Source organism: Perna viridis, chromosome 11 (genome assembly GCF_037379345.1).
Source record: "Perna viridis isolate PV_CMFRI_1.1 ecotype Kerala chromosome 11, ASM3737934v1, whole genome shotgun sequence".
NCBI lineage: Eukaryota > Metazoa > Mollusca > Bivalvia > Mytilida > Mytilidae > Perna > Perna viridis.
The window spans coordinates 27133501-27153209 of NC_142455.1; the positions used below are offsets into that span (position 1 = coordinate 27133501).

The following is a 19709-nucleotide window of genomic DNA, read 5'->3' on the forward strand; positions in this document are numbered from 1 at the left end:
TGCACTAATTATAAATGTTACAAAATACCAATTTTTGGTTGCGTACATAGTTCGCCAAAAGCATTAAATGTCCATTAAAACTTTCATGCTATAAGGAAAGCCAAAAAACTACTAACAAAATAACTTTTTTTCAAAATGCGATTTTGTCACTGTCTACAGTACAACAGTGGAATCAGTATGTGAACACCTTCAACAGTGGAGTGACTGTGTTCACACCTTAAACAGTGGAGTCACTGTGTTCACACCTTCAGTGGAGGAGTCACTGTGTCAACACCTCCAGTGGAGGATTTAATGTGTTGAAACCTTTAGCAGTGGAACCACCATTCAAAAATGTGTCATTTGTTTTATCTTCTTAAATTACTTACTGAAGTCCAGTTTCATAAAAATCCTACTTTGAGGAATTTCTCAAATTGTTTTTACTAAGATTGCTTGAAATTGAAGATTTGAGAAAAATCCCAAGGATTTGAGTAAAAATCTCAGTGTGAGATTTTTTATGGAACTGAATAGTGAATGCATCTTAAAAAATTTAAAAGTATTTCAGTCGTATGGTGAAAAGGGCTTCATGTCACATTGATCTGATCTCATATGTTCTTGCAGTCTGTGAGATTCCAATGGGACTTTCAAACAAGTTTGTGGTAACAGACTCCCAGCTGACAGCCTCTAGTAAACTAAACCAGTTCTCTGGAGCTGAGAGAGGTCGTATCTTCATGGACAAGGATGGTAGTTTTACTGGAGGATGGATTCCAAGGTAATTTAATGTCTTTTTTCTAAAAACAATTCTAATCCAACCATTAATTTAAGAAAAAAAAGCAAACAAAAAAAAAAAAAAAACGTAAACACTGACCTGTATACCATGTCATACTTGACTGGGAAAAAAATGATTTACTTTAATCTGTGTTTTTAGCCAATGAATTAATGTTTATTTGAAAGAATATGTCCTTTGACCTTTGTAGCATTGAGAGTATCACTGTTACAGTATTATTGCGTAAGGTTTTCCATTTTGGCATAGTTATTGGTGCAAGGCTAGCCATATTGGATTAAGGCGAAGTCCAATATTTTTAACAGAGGACCAATAACTCAACCAACATGGAAAACCCAACACAATTACTTTTATTGACTAACTAGTCCAATACGCTAGGCCAATATGGATTTTAACCAGTCCAATATGATATATTGGACGGTAAAAGCCGTATTGGACAGCTAAATCCTGTATTGGACGGCTATATCCCATATTGGAACACTTTTGTATTTTGTATTGTATTAGCAGTTTTGATCATATTTAGGCCAATATTCGAACGTTAGTCAATAATTTATCTCAATCTGATGATATTTGTTAAATAAAGTTTTCATTTTTACATGCCAGTCATTTTGTCAGACATATTATGGTGGTATTCAGCTGTCAATTAGTCCATCTGTTTACACATCATGCTAAGACTCAAACTCTTTGAAGGATTTTGACAAAATGCAATTTTTTTCTTAATGTGAGTAACAGCAAGCTCCCTTTGATTTGTCTGTTTTTATATCAACCATGACAGAGTTATGGGACTTTAAACACAGTGAAAAGGTGACTGCTTTACTACAGGTCTTACTTCAGCTGTATAATTTTGCCAATAATGAAACAAATACTTTTTACACTACAGTGTTAACAACAAAAAACAGTGGATACAAGTTGATTTGATAACACCCCATGCTGTTACTGGTATCGTCACTCAAGGACAGACTGAGAAACCATTGTGGGTAACCAAGTATGCTGTTTACTACAGCACTGATGGTGAGAATTTCTTCCCTGTACCAAAATCACCTTTGGATAAAACAGCCAAGGAGTTCACAGGCAACACAAACCAGTTTACTCCAGTGAAGCACTTATTCCCACAAGTGAAGGGACGATATTTCAGGTATGATGGTATGGGGCAAATCATAATAAATTCCATAATAAATTATTTGTATTTAACCTGATTTTACAAAGAAAAATGGTGGTGCATGGCAGATGGGGAGCTGTTAAAATTGATCTATGCTGCAACCTGAAAAAAGCCTGTGATGGAATTTTCCAATTCAGATATGTTGAAGATTGGTACAGTTTGTTTTTGCTATAATTATTTTTTAGTCGTAGATTTATTAAGGAAAAAATGGAACTTGCAGGTGAATCTTGTTTGCCATCAATTTGACAGCCTCTTGTATTTTTTATATGCCTGTCAAAGAAGGGACATGTTATGGTATACTGTCCGTCCGTCGTCCACACTTCGGACAATAACTCAAAAATGCTTTCACCAACTTTAATGAAACTTTGGTGAATTGTTCATGTCTTCTAACATAAGCTTCCATTTGATTTTTATAAATTTCAGATTTTTCATTTCCGTTTTATGAATTTTTTTACTTAAAAAAAGGGGGATTTTCAAGTTTTCAGACAATAACTCAAAAACACTTTCACCAACTTTTATGAAACCTTGGTGAATTTTCATATCTATTGACATAAGTTCCCGTTCGATTTTTATAAATTTCAAATTTTTCGTTTCAGTGTTATTAATTTTTATACTTAAAAAAGGAAGATTTTCAAGTTTTCACACAATTATTGAAAAAACACTTTAACTAACTTTTATGAAACTTTGGTGAATTATTCATATCTATTGAAGTAAGCTCCCTTCCGATTTGTATAAATGTCAAATTTAACATTTCCGTGTTATGAAGATTCACTCCTTAAAAAAAGCCAGAAACGGCTAAGGAAAATTTATTTGTTGAAAAACTGTTTAAAACAGACCATTTGTTGTGATGATCGACTAATAAATATAAAAGGTACTTGTAACCTTGTCGGAAAAGTATGTTTTAAACAAGATAGAAATGTATGGGTGAAAAATCAAGACAACAAACTTAGTTAAACTTGAGGTAGCCTTGATAGTGCCAAATTTTTTGTGTGCAATTTTATTTACTTTTCTTTATTTTTTGGGGGGGAGGGTATTTGACAGGGTTCACAGTGTTTTAGTTGATCTTATAAATTCATTAAAAGCATAAAGACAAGATAAAAGGGCAACAGCCGTATCATGCGCTTTAAGCACAGCTCTTTATTCTGAATGTACCATAATGTCTTTGGATAGGTATATGGCAAACTTCTTAGTACATTTATTCTCCTCAAAAAGACATTTCTTTTGCTGAAATAGGAGAAATTATAATTCCAATTTTACTCAATATGGGTAAACGTAAGGTTATGTTTTCTGAGTAAGTAAGGATTGGCAAAAAAAAAAAAAAACGAACTGTGACCTTGATTTTTAAAACAAAAGAGACTTTTGTGGTATAGTTGAAACTGGTATTATACATGGTTTTATGTAAATGTATATTTTTTACAAAGAGACTAATTATTTTTAAAATAAGCTTATCTTAATTGTAAAAAAGTTTGAGGGCTGTTCCATTAAGATATGTGGATATGTGGTACCCAGGTTTCACGAGGGTAGCCATCCATAGAAGTTCTATTGATGTTATGTATTAAACTCTATATTTTGTCAAGAGACCTGAACACCCACCCATATACAAAGAATGCCTTTTCTGTCTCTCATGTGTTTTACTGGAACAGCCATTATGAGAAATGAGGGTATATCTTTAAATAAAATTTTACAGTTTGATAAGCAAGTATACTCCTTTAACTTGTTTTAATATACATACTGCATAAGCTGTCACCTATGTCAGAACAATTTTAAACTTACATTACACAACATGTAAAAGTATGATAAATATTACAGAATGCACTTGATAAATCATTTCCGTTCTACCACTTGAGATTAACTATCCTATATTCACCCTCTTTGATTAGTTATCCTATAATTATATGTTGACATCATTTTTTTTAACAGAATCTATCCACTAGAATGGCATACAGGCATTGGAATGAGATTCAATCTCCTTGGCTGTCAATCACCTATACCCCCACACCTCACAACTACACCAAAAATATATGTAACTGGTTCCAGGTCATCTGGTCCATCTTCTTGTATGTACTGGACACCATGGGTCAGTACGGCCACACCTGACAAGATAGGAGAATATGAAACAATCTACAATTTGAATCAACTGGTCCACTCCTGTCAGAAGGAAAATATGAAGAAAATTGAATGCAGAGACATGGACTCCCATGTATCACATGACCAAACTGGAGAAACTGGTGTTAAATGTGATCTTACTACTGTTGGTGGGCTCCTTTGTAAGAATGCTGACCAGCCAGACAACAGGTGCAAAGACTACGAGATCAGAGTATTCTGTGATGAATGTCCAACTACAGGTATAAACTTACACATGGTGTTTCAGTGATTAGGATTAGACTTTTGAGAAAGGGCCATATTAAATGAACTTCAAAATTTCAATTGGCCATTCTTTAACATTCTTTGTAAAAACATTTGAATTTAATGGGACCTTTTTAGCTGTAATGGGATAAATGGTTCATAACCTCTCTCGATCTTATCCCAATCACTGGTGTTTGGTAATGCTTTAAATGATGTTTACAAAGAATAAGCAAGGGAACCAAGGTTTTAGTGGTAATCAAAAGAATGTAATCCAGGGACAAAGACCAGACATGGAGACCCGACATACACAACAAAGAACATAAAGTAACTAAAAGCATACATACAAAGTAACAAAAGCAAATGAGCAACTTGGACTCCACTAGAAACTGGGAGCATGGACCAGGTGCACCGGTAGGGTAAGTGTCTGCTTTTCTAGAAACACCCGCCAAGATATATTATTTTGCCAATTTTCTGATGAAAATAGAAAAACAAATTTAAGGTATATATTTTTACAAAATACTGCATTGTATAGATTGAGTAACAGATCTAGAAATAATAAGAAATCATGTACTTCCTAATTTTAGTTTCTCCAACACCTGAAGTAACGAAGACAACACCTTCTCCAAAAGTAGGAACAACAGAATCACCAAGACCATGCCAAAACAAGACTTACTGGTCTCCATGGGTTGATAAACACAAACCAGACACAAGTGGCGGAGAATCTGAGTTCATGTCAGCCCATGAAATCACAGCTTTCTGTCCCTATGGTAAAATCAGCAATGTTGACTGTACCACACTTGATGGAACTGATTACACAGCCAACATGGAAATTGCTACATGTACAATTGATGAGGGATTTGTTTGTGATGGTGCAGCAAATGGTCCTTTCCCATGCAGTGATTACCGTATACGATATGAATGTGAAGAAGTCTGCCTAAGTAAGATATATTTATAGAATAACTGTTTAAAATTTGTTTTCTTGCCTTGAAGGGACCATTTGGAGTCTTTTGAACTAAAGTTATTCTTTTTAAAAAATGCTCATTGTAAGCATTTGGAATATAAATGTGTGGCATGGCTTTACTTTATTTTTGTTCAATGCAATGAAAATAATAAAATTACAAACTTAACTTTTCCACAGAACTATTTGTCTAGTAATTCAAGTAATGGAATGTGCTCATTACCATCTAAATGTTCTTTAATAATTGTTGTAGATACACTTGTCAACATCTTAACAATGAAAATGCAGACATAATCTGCATGGCATTTTGAATTAGAACTCTAAATACTTTTCATGTTATTTATGTATTAATAACACATTATCAAAGTCTGTATATTTTAGATTTAGAAATAATTATTGCAATAACATAAACTTTTAGTTTTGAAGTACATGTATGAGCATTACTGATGCAGAATTTTTCTCAATGTAGCAAAAATTTGAATAACATTTTTATCTAAAATTATAAAATTGCAAAGATTAATGCACAAAACAATTTCTTAATTTATGTAACAAATAACTAAACAAAGCAACAACAAAAAGCAACCAAAATTATATAATGAAATATAAGTGATAAAAAATTAGTAAACTATTTACCACTCTAACAAATCTTTAAGTTTTTGTTTAACATGTCAATAATAAAAAAAACTATTGTTGAAAGTAAACTGATAGTTCTATCTGTTTGATTCAGATGTGATGAGAAGTTAGTATGTGTATTTATTAGTGTTAACAGCACTGTGATGATTTTTTTTATTTGTTTCTTTTGCAGTAACTACACTTCCACCAACTACTACACCTTCACCTACTCCTAAAGTCACAGGTAAGGTCAAACATCATTACCTTCTATTAAGATCACAGGTAAGGTCAAACATCATCGCCTTCTCACAAGTTAACATGAAAAGTCAGACATTTACACGATTTTAAGTAAGGTCAGATACCATCACCTACTTACAAGGTCACAGATAAGCTCAGATACCATCACCTACTCACATTGTCATAGATAAGGCCTGATACCATCACCTACTCACAAGGTCACAGATAAGGTCAGATACCATCACCTATTCTCAAGGTCACATGTAAGGTCAGATACCATCACCTACTCACAAGGTCACAGAAAAGGTCATATAATATCACCCATTCATAAGGTTACAGATAAGGTAAGACACCATCGATATTCATGGTGTGGGTCACCATAGGTAAGTTCATAAAGGTTCACCCAAGTTTTGTTGGCTAACTGAAATCTGGTTTCTTCTGTTACTATTGTTTGATATTTCCATATGGTTTGTTGACGTTGTGTGTATATGAATGTATATTTATGAAGGTATTGAATTCAGAACTTACGAGCATGTTATACGTTTTCAGCTTGATGTGACTTTTAAAAGAAATGTCACTTTTCAAAATTTATACCGGATCTTTTCACCTTTCAGAGAGTCCTACACCAAAAACTTCTGTTCCTTCAAGCACTGAAGCACCAACACCTGGCACCACAGAAGCTCCACTTAAGGTGTGTACCACTAGTGGATGGGGACCTTGGATTAACAGGGACAAGCCTGGTTTTGGTGGAGGAGACCATGAGTTTCTTACACCAGAAGAACTTCAGCGATTCTGTTATGGCGGTAAAGTGACAACGATTGGATGTGCTGTCGACAGTGAAAATTACATTCCATATGAAAGTAGTGGGGAAATTGTTGGTTATTGTGACAAGGACCGTGGATTCATCTGTCGCAATGCAGATAACTTTCCAATTACATGCTCAGACTACAAGATCAGATATTTCTGTAATTGCTCCAACCCTACAGGTAATTATTAATTATGATAAATCCAGGTGGTCAACTAGGACAATCTTTACACTGATATAGGAATGTAAACTACATCAGATCACAAGATTTGAAAGGGACAAAGTCACATTGTGGTTTGTAAAACTATTCTTTGTTCAGTGGGAGATCTTGGGGATGGGGAGGTTGTGTGTTTAGACCCCTTTTTTGGTTTGAAGTTTGTTTTTTAATTTCAAATTTCATGCATTGTTCAGGGTATTTATTGAACAATAATAGCTTTTTTCTGTAACCTGATAAATGGATCTACTTATGTTGTTCAACAATATGTATCATTTAACTGATAGCTTTCTTTGTAGTCCTGTTCTGGGTTAAATAAAATCTAAAATTGAGAAATTATCATTTTCAATTGATCTGATACGTTGAAATTTTAATAAGGAAATTATGAATTACATGCTTCTAGGACATTAAATCTTTCAAGGATTGTTCCAAGAAAGGATAATTAGATTTCTATTATTATTCAAAGTTGAGGGATTTATACAGTATGCTTATCCCTTTTTTTTTGCCTTGGTTCCAGTTCCAACAACACCTGAAGTTCCTGTCACTGTAACAACTCAGAAGCCATCTCCTGGGAAGTTGACCTACCCTCGTTGTGCTTGGTCTGATTGGCTCAGCAGCACTGCACCAACTGCAGCTCCCACTAGTGGTGACATGGAAACAATTGAGAATTTGAAAAAGAGGTTTGGACTTTGTCCAAATATTGTGGATATCGAGTGCAGAGTTATAGACAATGGTTCAGGAACATCTGCAGCACAAGATTCAGTGACATGTGACATTCAGAATGGTTTAAGATGCTACAACAGGGACCAGCTTAGCTTCCAATGTCATGACTACGAAGTCAGGGTTAAATGCTGGGACAGCTCATGTAAATTTTTGACTTTAACGCAAACCTTATTCTTAGCTGAATTTCACTATTCCTTCTCTAACATTCTGTCTGACTCTTGTTTTCTGTTTAATTATAACCACCAAGATATCGGACACACTGTCATTATAGGGTATATAGGAATCAACCCTGCCTGTCTGTCCGTCCTTCCGTCCACATTTCATGTCAGGGCAGATACTCCTAAGTCGCTCAAGGGATTTTGATGAAATTTCATAGGAAGGTTAGGCATCATATGTAGATGTGCATGAAGGATTGTAATTACTGTGTGAGGACTCCCAAAGGGAGATAATCCTACTTAAGGTTTTATATATAAAGACCTTTGTCAATTTTTTAGGAGTAATTTTGATAAAATGTTATTTGCTAGATTACAAAAAATGTTTTAAAAAGTCCCTTTCATAGGGTAGACTATTTGTGGGATGGCTGTATAGAAATAAATAGGGAACTGTTGGGAAAAAATTTTTAATGACTTGTTTTAGTAAGAATATGAAAGCATGTCAGATATGTCTTGTTTTCGTTTACTTTTTTTTTTTTAAATTAAGGATCAATATTTTGTTGATCTAGAAATCTGGATTTTTACTTCATAATATGACCAACAATTAGACTTAATTATATTAAAATTAAGTTTTGTAAAAACTTTAAAGTATGTCCATCTAACAACCTTTCTGAAAAAAAATGAGAAAATTTGTATGGCAGACAAATTAAGTTGAACATTTATTGTATTTTTCAGGTAACCCAGGTACTGTGACAACAGGAGCTCCTGTAAAATCTGCATCAGGTAGTATGTGTATGATATGATTTTCATAATTTCATCCAGTAAACTATAAATAATTTCAATCCTGTTAACCCTCCAACATTAAGGGGAAGACTCCCACAAAATGAATAATTTATAATCTACCTCATAACAATATACAATTTATGGGAGGTTTTTGATTAAATTACTATTTTTTTTTCTGTGAAAGAGTAATCAAGGGAACCAAGGTTATAGCGGTAATCAAAATAATGTAATCCAGGGACAAAGACCAGATATGGAAAACAGACATACACAACAACGAACATAAAGTAACTAAAAATCATACATACAAAGTAACAAAAGCAAATGAGCAACTCGGCCTCCACTAAAAACTGGGAGCGCGGACCAGGTGCACCGGTATGATAAGCGTCATAAATACTAAACAATTAAATGTTTACATAAAAGGGTTTGCTTTTACGGAAAAATCTCCCACATGAGACAGTGAGAAAGAATCTGCCACGGATTGATAGGTATGACTTATAAGAGTGTATAAAATTCATTTTTTTCTGTCTCTGAAGAAATCACTTCAGTCACATGGTGCGATGCAAATTATTTTCTGGTATGCACCAAAGGCATTGAGGTTATTTCAAATAAGAAGAAAAATGATTACAGTCATTTCTTAAAATTTAATTTTGGTATAATAAAAAAAGTTTGATGTTACCTTTGAAATAAAATAATTTATTATGAGTGCTGTATGGCTCAATGATTTAATAAATACACAGCATCTGCTAAATTGAATGCAGATTATTTTTTTCATTACCTTATTTCGATCATGGATTCTGGATTCAGTATTTCTTATTAGTCAAAAAGTCATCGAATGTAAAAAAATGCAATGTTTAGATGTAAGTAGAACAGTGTTCCTCTGTTTGTCTGTCAGTCTGTCCACATTGCCCACTACAACAAATGCTTGCACTTACATGTTAAGCCCTCTTGGTGTTTGTCTGCTCATCTAATTAAATTGTAAATATAATATTTTTTTAATAGTTTTTTGGTAGACTGTTTATTTTGACTCAAGGTTTTTCTTTTTATTAATCGTTTTTTCCCCCCTCTTTTAGTCAAAAAGGATCATACTTATGTGTTTTATTGTACTAAATACATGTATGTACTTAAGTGCAGCCTTTTTTTTTACATATAAAAGGTCGTGACATTTCTAACATTTAAGAGGTGTTGTCATTTTTTTTTTGATTAAAGGGAACCCACACTTTTTAGTATTTAAAAGGTCTTTTCATTTGCTCACATTGAAGAGTTTGTGCTACTTTAGAGGTCCTTCTGATTTTATTAACATTTAAGAGTTCCTGTTGTTTTAATATTTCAAAGAAAAAGGTGTTAAGTAGAATTCATACTTCAGTTATACAATGTTATAGTATAGATAGTGAAATTGAGACAGTTGGCTTTAGTGTACAATGATTTATATACATGACTCATCGAAAAATTTTCCTTTTTTTTTAGGTACCCCTACCTCAACTGTGTCCCTGTTCTCAAAAACCACAACGTGTAAGTATAATTCGGTAAAAGCATTTGTTTTTGTGGGATTAAAATTTCAGATTTTGCTCTTAAAAACTGACTTGGTGTTTTGTCATTGTAAAAAGATTTTTCCTATTTTATTAATGTTTTGTTCGGGTTTTGATTTCACTGAAAATTTCCAATGAATATCTGTGAGGTACTGAATCAGGTAGGGTTAACTGAAGTTTCTTATTGTGTTCTTGGAAATAAATATGCATGAAAGTCTGATTTTACCCCAAAATTAACTGTAATTTAGATAATAAATAATATCTTTACCCCCAAATTTCGAGATTACACTCTGGCTTGTTTTTGAAGTTCTGTATTTTATTCACAAATTTAATTTGAATTTATTATACTATCATGGTTATGTGAGCTTTCACCATACAAACCATAATTAGGTTTGAATTATCAATTCGGTCAGGAGATAATATTTTACAGTATCTAAGGTTTAAAAGTATAACACTTTTTATTCAGTTGAATAACAGAACAATCTTCTTTTCACAGCCATCTGTGCCCCAGGAGAAATTCTGGAATCTTGTGCCTACAAATGTGGTGATCTTTGTGATAATATGGTACAGTTAGTAGACGCTTGCAAGGACAATTCAGAAACATGTGTTCCTCTCTGTCGACCACCTGTACAAAAGTGTGCTATTGGTGAGAAACTCAAGGATAAGATCACATGCGTTCAGCAGTCTATGTGCCCATGCAAGAAACAAGATGGCACTACAGCCCAGGTATGATAAAACAAACGTAGAAAGAAAAAAAGAAAAATGGGCTTTCACTCCAAAAAAGTAAGAAATTACTTATGTTTGATGGTATTCTTTTACATTTATATATATGGTCAGATTTAAATATAGTATTATCTGGCAAGTCTCATAACCCACACAATAAAGATGTGGGGTATATTGTTTTTGACCCAGTCCATCTGTCCATCTTTTTATAGGATATAGCCTTCATTTGTTGACCATTTGTTGAAAGATTTTCATCAAACTTTGGGGTTAGTAGCAATAGAATCTTCTTGGATGAGATTCATTTTCATAGAAATCAGTCAAGTGGGACTACTTTTATGGATAGTTCTTATCTTGCATGGACCAAGGGCTACTCCCTTACCCTACTGGTGCACCTGGTCCATGCTCCCGGTTTTGAGTGGAATCCAAGTTCATTGCTTTTGTTACTTTGTATGTATGATTTTAGTTACTTCATGTTCTTTGTTGTGTATATGTTTTCTGTGTCTGGTCTTTGTCCCTGGATTACATTCTTTTGATTACCACTATAACCTTGGTTCCCTTGATTACTCTCTCCCACCACTTGGCATATTTCATCGTGGGTGTGGTTCTTGTTATTTTGTTGTCCTGAGTTTGATGATCTTCTAAAATTGCTGCATGAAACATCACACAATTCATCTTTAGGTGGTTGTGGAATAACATTTGTAGTTTTACAATCATGACAACCAGATAGTTACCATAGTTAAATTATGTAGCACAGTGTCACACAAATTACTTAAATTTTGAAGCAGACATAAAAAAATTAACTCAAATATATTTGACCAAAATGAACCAATTTTTCAGCTCACTAATATAAACAATTCTCAATATTGCATAAACTCAACGAGTGGGTGATCAATTGGAATCATTTTTTTTGTCCATCTGTTTGAATTTGGTGTGTAGCTTAATATACATGTAGATATGTTGTAAGTGATTTTGGATGCTCTTTGATATCAACTTCCTGTTCCAGTGGTGGTATACAACTTCATGTTTAAAATTGCATGTTTGCTTATAGTGTCAAAAATGGTAGCAACAATTGTTACTCTCAATAATTTCTGAATTTATGGCATGTATAACAGATATCCTGTCTTATTTTACCTTATTTTATTGTTACCAAAAGAACATTAAAATTAAGATAGTAAGGTAATAAGAATCATGGGATCTATGACAAGTTTCATGGTGACTGCTATAGACCAGAAAATAATAAAGTACATTTTTCACTCAATTTCACCAAAACTTTGTTCCACAGAAATTAATTTGCTATGTGGTTTGTTTATTTCAGCCAAATGAAAAATGGACCAATCCTAAAGATGAGTGTTCAGTGTGTCAATGTTTTAACAATACTGTGACATGTATTAAAGATGAGACTTGCTCCACAATAGCACCAACACCATATACACGTAAGGGCCAGACTTTATAGAAAATTCTATTAATTTTTACATTGCTTTTCCTACCAGATAGTTTTTACTTCAGGCTATTATGAAGTACTAAAATTTCATAATGTTTAGTGGCAATTTTTTGGTCCAGTTACCTGTGAAGTTGTGTAGGTATTGACCTATCCTGATTTGCCATTATTTGTACAGATTTTCTCAAGAAATTATGCATAACAGATTGGAATAAAACACTCTATATGTTAAAGCATTGAAAAAAAAAAAGTTATAAATGTTTCTAGGCGGAGATAACCTATCATGTTATGGAATGTTAGAAATTCAATTTTAATTTTCCAATAAAATGTTGCACTTCCTTTGAAAATTTTAGTGCTTTTATAAAACGAAAGAATTGATCATTCTGTGAACAAAGAAATTTTTGAAAACCCTGGAAGTTGATAATGAAGAAATAAAACACTATTACTTTACACAAATTTTGAACATTTTGCCATCCCTCTTCTTTACCATTACATGGCAAGATATCACTTAATTTTCCATTAATGCCCTGTTTTTTGTCATTTCTGTTTAGCTGTTACTATAACTCATCCATGTAACTGGACCTATTGGATCAATGTTGACACACCACTCACAGGGGAAGGTGACATTGAAACCATTTCTAAAATCCGTACTACAAACATATTCTGCAACAATCCTGTCCAAATTGAGTGTAGAGATGTCAAGTCACAAGGTGACTACAAGGCAAGAGGTCAAGCTGTCACCTGTGACCTTAACACAGGATTGAAGTGTCTGAATTTCGAAAATGGTGGAAAGTGTGAGGATTATGAAGTCAGGTTCTTCTGTCCTTGTGCATGTAAGTAAAAGACTGTTGGGCTAGATAAATGTAATTCCTCTGTTTTAAGGTTTGGCTTTATCTTTTTGATGACCTATTTTTATCGCCATAATGAAATGAAAAAGCACCTTTCTCATTTGTTATATCTCCATACTTTACAAATGTGAGATATAATGTTATGACCATGTTTTTCCCTATTATAGTTAAATTCAATTCATATTGGTATGGCATGCTTAAAAGGGGGGTGTGGATTAGTATGCATCGCTGTGTAGAAACCTTGTTTATCTTAAAAAATTTAGTGTAAATATTTGGTACGGTACCTAAGAAAATTATTGGTATGATAGCAGCTATACCTGCTATAACCATGCCTCTAAACCATCATGATTTTTCATTTTTAATAATATGCATGTTCATCAGGAAGATTGATTATTTACATAGTTAACACTACTTTTTTGTTTGTTTGTACTTTTTATTTATAAAGTATTTCTTTAAAGTTTTTTTTTTTTTTTTTTACATTTTTTTTTCTATTTTTAGCCGCACCAACCACAACTACTACAACCACATTAGCTCCTCCCACAGATTTATATATCAATCCTACAGCTGCTCCATTCTGTGGATGGACTAAATGGTTAAATACAGACAATCCATTCATCATGAAGGAGGGTAAAATGTTTGAAGGGGATATTGAATCCATTTCCAATATTAGAAAGATGCACCCGTTGTGTGAGTACTACATGATGACCAATGTTGAGTGCCGTGATTCTGAGACCAAAGTTGTTGCATCAAAAACAGGGGAGGTTGTCACCTGTGATCGTATTAGAGGACTTAGATGCAAAAATGATCAGCAGAAAGATGGTAAATGCCTGGATTATGAAATACGTGTCTTCTGTGACTGTTATGGAATTCCACAGCTGCATCATCACACAACACCATCACCAACTCCAACACAGCTTGTTACAAAGCCTATCATTAATGCTTGTGGATGGACAACATGGCTGAATGGACATACTCCTGATGTTCATGGGGAAATGGAACGATTTACAGATCTAAGGAAATATTATAGATTCTGCGATGTTGAAGCAATAACAGGAATTGAATGTCGACAGGCTGGAACCAAGAAAACCATTCAACAGGCTGGTCAAATGGGAGTTGTATGTGATTTAGGGAAAGGTGGCTTACTATGTAGTAATACCAATCAGGCTTCAACTGGTGGAAAATGTTTTGATTATGAGATTAGAATTTTCTGTGAACCGAAGGAATTGGATTGCCATGCAACAACATTGGCACCACCTACTGACAAGTATGCAACTCCAACTCCTGCTCCTACAACAGACATTTTTGGAAATCCTATTCCCCACACTAAGGCACCAACACCAGGTGAATCCGGCACACCAACTGCCCAACCAACCACAGGTGAATCTGGTAAACCAACCGCTGAACCAACTAAGGGTGTATCTGGCAATCCAACTGCCCAACCAACCCCAGGTGAATCTGGTAAACCAACTGCTGAACCAACTAAGGGTGTATCTGGCAATCCAACTGCCCAACCAACCCCAGGTGAATCTGGTAAACCTACAGCCCAACCAACCCCAGGTGAATCTGGTAAACCAACTGCCCAACCAACCCCAGGTGAATCTGGTAAACCAACTGCTGAACCAACTAAGGGTGTATCTGGCAATCCAACAGCCCAGCCAACCCCAGGTGAATCTGGTAAACCAACTGCCCAACCAACCCCAGGTGAATCTGGTAAACCAACTGCTGAACCAACTAAGGGTGTATCTGGCAATCCAACTGCCCAACCAACCCCAGGTGAATCTGGTAAACCAACTGCTGAACCAACTAAGGGTGTATCTGGCAATCCAACTGCCCAACCAACCCCAGGTGAATCTGGTAAACCAACTGCCCAACCAACCCCAGGTGAATCTGGTAAACCAACTGCTGAACCAACTAAGGGTGTATCTGGCAATCCAACTGCCCAACCAACTCCAGGTGAATCTGGTAAACCAACTGCCCAACCAACCCCAGGTGAATCTGGTAAACCAACTGCCCAGCCAACCCCAGGTGAATCAGGTAAACCAACTGCTGAACCAACTAAGGGTGTATCTGGCAATCCAACTGCCCAACCAACCCCAGGTGAATCTGGTAAACCAACTGCTGAACCAACTAAGGGTGTATCTGGCAATCCAACTGCCCAACCAACCCCAGGTGAATCTGGTAAACCAACTGCTGAACCAACTAAGGGTGTATCTGGCAATCCAACTGCCCAACCAACTCCAGGTGAATCTGGTAAACCAACTGCCCAACCAACCCCAGGTGAATCTGGTAAACCAACTGCCCAGCCAACCCCAGGTGAATCAGGTAAACCAACTGCTGAACCAACTAAGGGTGTATCTGGCAATCCAACTGCCCAACCAACCCCAGGTGAATCTGGTAAACCAACTGCTGAACCAACTAAGGGTGTATCTGGCAATCCAACTGCCCAACCAACCCCAGGTGAATCTGGTAAACCTACAGCCCAACCAACCCCAGGTGAATCTGGTAAACCAACTGCTGAACCAACTAAGGGTGTATTTGGCAATCCAACTACTCAGCCTCCTTATGGTAAATATATGTCATACAAGAATAAAGAGTCATTAAACATTTCTTATTATATGGATAACTGAATGATTAAGCTCATGTAGAAGAAAGTCTTATATGCAAAAAGAACAGTTGCAACTGAATTTTACTTTGCTATTTGAAGTTCTATGAGTATATACATATGCACTAACAAATTTAGATTTATCTTCTCTTAATTGATACTCCAAATTCTTTACTATGAAAGAAAATTCACTTGAAAGTATTAATACTATCCCTAAGCTTATAATCTTTGTTTTTTTTTTAAAGAATGTACTGAGGGTATGACCATTGGAACACCGTTGCCAATGAAAAATGAGCAGATGACTGTTTCTTCAAGTTTAACCCCTACATCAGGCCCTGATCGATCCCATCTGACCCAAATGAGCCACAACAAGGAGACAGGAGGTTGGGTTGCTGGATCAAACAGTCCAAATGAATTCATTATGATCAACTTCAAGAAACAGATGCTGATTGATGGAATAACAACCAAAGGTCAAGCTGGTCAGCCATCTTGGATTACATCATTCAAAGTTTTCTCCTCAACGGATGGGAAAACATTTGAACCTTACAAGGAGAATGGAAAACAAAAGGTTTGATTCAAATCCATTAAATAAATTTTTTTTTCACCATTTTTGAATGGAAAACTTCTTAACTGACTTGTCAAGGATTTCTTCTAGGAATTTTACAGTTATTTTTATGCCCCATATTTTTAACGACTTAATTGTACCTTGCTTGGCATTTTGTGGATGACTACCTAATTGGCAATCATACCACATCTCCTATGATTATATTTTAAGTGCAGTAGATTGGTTTCAGTTGAGTTATCTGGTTGCACAAGAAATGGATTGTAATTATATTTGGTAGAGTATTTGTCTGTCAAAGTCGCTTCTTTTTCCTCCTTGTTTTCCTCTTTTGTTTCAATATCTCAGGGTTATTGAACTTAGAATACGAAGATGGAAAAAGGGGAGGGGAGAGGGATGGTGGAGCTTATCAATTGCTTTAGCTAAATTGCTTTATAACCTTAATGAAATAATTTTGTTTTAATGGAAACCTGGTCATGTGTCCTAAAATAAAACAATTCATTCTTAGGTATGGCATTATTAAATCCAAGTTATTTGAATTTCAGGTATTATCTGCCAATTTCGATAGTGAAACACCAGTTCACCAACAATTCCATAAGCCTATTTATGGACAGTATGTTAAGCTTGTACCTGTCACATGGAATGGTGCCATTGCTCTCAGATGGCAGTTGTATGGATGCACTGGTAAGATCATTTGGGAATTTATTTTGCGACAAAACTTTAAGACTCTTACTCAATGCAAACTAAAGATACCTCAAATTTCAAAAATTCTTTTAAAAACACATCTGTTCAATTGGATTTTTTTTTGTGTGTATGTGAAATAAGCTTTATTTGCAATCATGGCATTTCATATCAGTATAAATTTTGTTAATCATTCAATGCTTACCATATAAATATTTTTTTTAAGTGACATGTTAAAGATAAAAAAATAATTCGGATAGGTATTTTTCAAGTCATCATTTATGACATACACATTTTTTTTTTTCGTTTTTTTTCCCCTAGTACCAATTTGGTCCCATTGCTGCAATAAAATATTTCACTAATGTTCAAATTCTGTGAAACAATATGACACTCACAAAAGCACAAAAAAATGAGAAGGAAATGTAACACAGGGACAAGACCTCTTCAAATTAATGACAAAAGAAGAAAGTTCTTTTTACATATTATTGACAGAACTTTTTTGAATTTTCTGGTTGAAATAATAAATCCATGAAAACTACACTAATATCAAAAGTACAAACATTTTGGGAAGCCTTGACAGCACTTTCCACAAAATCACTGTTCTACGATACTCACAAAGTGGGAAAATCTCCAACTACAGTGATGAATCTAGGAGGAGGGTTTCAGTTGTTGGAACCCCCCTTTTCGTATGACAATTTGTTGATTTTTGCTAATAATTAAGGCAGACTGATTGCATGAACTCCCTTTTTTTTCCCGACTGAAATATTTCTTGATATGCTTCTGAAATATATCATCTTAGTCAATGTATGGCATGTTTATTCCCTGCTCAAGGCTTTCATGCTCCTGTGAAAGGATGACGTCTGCTTCTGTAAGTTGAGAGAATTAAACAATCATTCTGGCAGATAAAGACATCATGGACTTAGCCAGATTCTTATTTATCATTCTGGTTGTGACATCATGGAGATAATGTATTACTTAATGATAAATGATTCAGATTGTTACTTAATTTTAAAACAGATATTGACCATTAAGAATGAAATATTGTTGTTAATCTGCTGCACTGGAATGACCCTTTGACCTTAACTCCTTCATTGTTCAGATCTGGTAGGATCACTGTTCTGTGCTAAATAAATAACTACACAATACCACTTGTTTAATGACTTATGTTTGACCACTCTCTCATTATAGGATACAAAAAAAAAATGTCTTGATGGCTTTTATATTTGGTACTTTCTTATTTTTTATGGAAGGGAATTTTCAATTGCTTTTTTTTACAATTATTTTCTCGGAATCTTGGAATTTTTTCACTTATGAACTATGGGATAAGCATATAATGTACTGCTTTACAGTTGTTTATTATTTTCTCCAGCTTAGGAGGAGATTCAGTTTAGGGAAATAAGAAATTTATAGCTTTGTGCAAAACACATTTCTGATGTGTGTTTACATGTATTTCATTAAAGGAATACAGATTGTGCAAGAAACAACAGTATCACCAATCCCAGGTAAAACTGGTGTGCCAACTGCTTCACCTACTGGTGAAATTAACAAATCACCAACTCCCTCACCTACTGGTGAAATTAATATATCACCAACTGCCTCACCAACTGAAGGCATAAACAAATCACCAACTGCCTCACCAACTGGTGAAATTAATATATCACCAACTGCCTCACCAACTGAAGGAATTAACAAATCACCAACTGCCTCACCAACTACTGGAGTTGATGTAACACCAACTGCTTCACCAACAAGTGATGTCAATGGCAGTCCAACACCTTCAGCAACTGGTTTTGCAAGCCGCAAGACTACCTCTGGCACTTCACATGTGACTTGCACTGATGGCTGGTCGGACTGGATAAACAAAGACACTCCAGACACTGGTGATGGTGATCATGAAGTGATGACAGCTGTGGAGAAAATGGCTTTCTGCAAAGATGGTAAAATAATGGATGTAGAATGTGCCACCAAAGATGGAACCCCATATGACTCCACTGGTGAAATTGCCACATGTTACACTGACACTGGTTTCATTTGTAACAATATGGATAATGATTTCACAGGTGGATCATGCTCAGATTACAAGATCAGATACAAGTGCAAGTGTGCTGGTAAGACATTATTATTGATTTGTAGTACAGTCGAACCTTGATGTGTTGAACTCGGATTAGTTGAAATCTCGGATAACTCGAACTAATTACAAAGTCCCAGCAAAACTCCCCTTACTCCAATACAATTTTACCTTGGATGAATTGAAACCTCGGATAACTCCAGGTAATCAATCAGTCCCCTCGATAGGACTTCGAGGTTAATTAACCCTGATGTCTTAAAGTCAACTAATTAGTCGGAAAACTGATTGTTTTATTAGAAACCATGATCGATGTGAGTTTTAACAACAGTTAGCGTGGCTATTAAAATTAATTTGTTGACACTCTTTATGGTTTGCTTTGTTTATTTAATTAATTTAAAACTGCGCTCATTGTTAAAAGAAACGAATTTTATTGATAACATGTCGGAATTTACACTAACAGTGATATCGGATATTTTGATTTTGAAATTTTTTTTTTAAAATACAGATGAATTGTA

At 34.8% G+C, this 19709-nt stretch overlaps 1 protein-coding gene across 9 annotated transcripts in view; it reads left to right on the top strand.

The window, feature by feature from the left end:
• The window catches only part of LOC148603554 (uncharacterized), a 79017-nt gene that overhangs the window by 35145 nt on the left and 24163 nt on the right, over positions 1 to 19709 (top strand). For 2 of the 9 annotated variants that reach the window (XM_088553891.1, XM_088553893.1), the window contains 16 exons: positions 598 to 748; positions 1641 to 1895; positions 3840 to 4264; positions 4850 to 5203; positions 6029 to 6079; positions 6687 to 7058; positions 7609 to 7956; positions 8702 to 8752; positions 10214 to 10258; positions 10772 to 11001; positions 12314 to 12431; positions 12988 to 13269; positions 13783 to 15849; positions 16132 to 16454; positions 16991 to 17129; positions 18587 to 19234. In XM_088553891.1, the coding sequence (XP_088410017.1) occupies positions 598 to 748; positions 1641 to 1895; positions 3840 to 4264; positions 4850 to 5203; positions 6029 to 6079; positions 6687 to 7058; positions 7609 to 7956; positions 8702 to 8752; positions 10214 to 10258; positions 10772 to 11001; positions 12314 to 12431; positions 12988 to 13269; positions 13783 to 15849; positions 16132 to 16454; positions 16991 to 17129; positions 18587 to 19234 (5859 nt within the window). The remainder of the gene's footprint in view (positions 1 to 597; positions 749 to 1640; positions 1896 to 3839; positions 4265 to 4849; positions 5204 to 6028; positions 6080 to 6686; positions 7059 to 7608; positions 7957 to 8701; positions 8753 to 10213; positions 10259 to 10771; positions 11002 to 12313; positions 12432 to 12987; positions 13270 to 13782; positions 15850 to 16131; positions 16455 to 16990; positions 17130 to 18586; positions 19235 to 19709) is intronic. The other 7 variants (XM_088553896.1, XM_088553897.1, XM_088553894.1 and 4 more) reach the window with 7 other exon arrangements.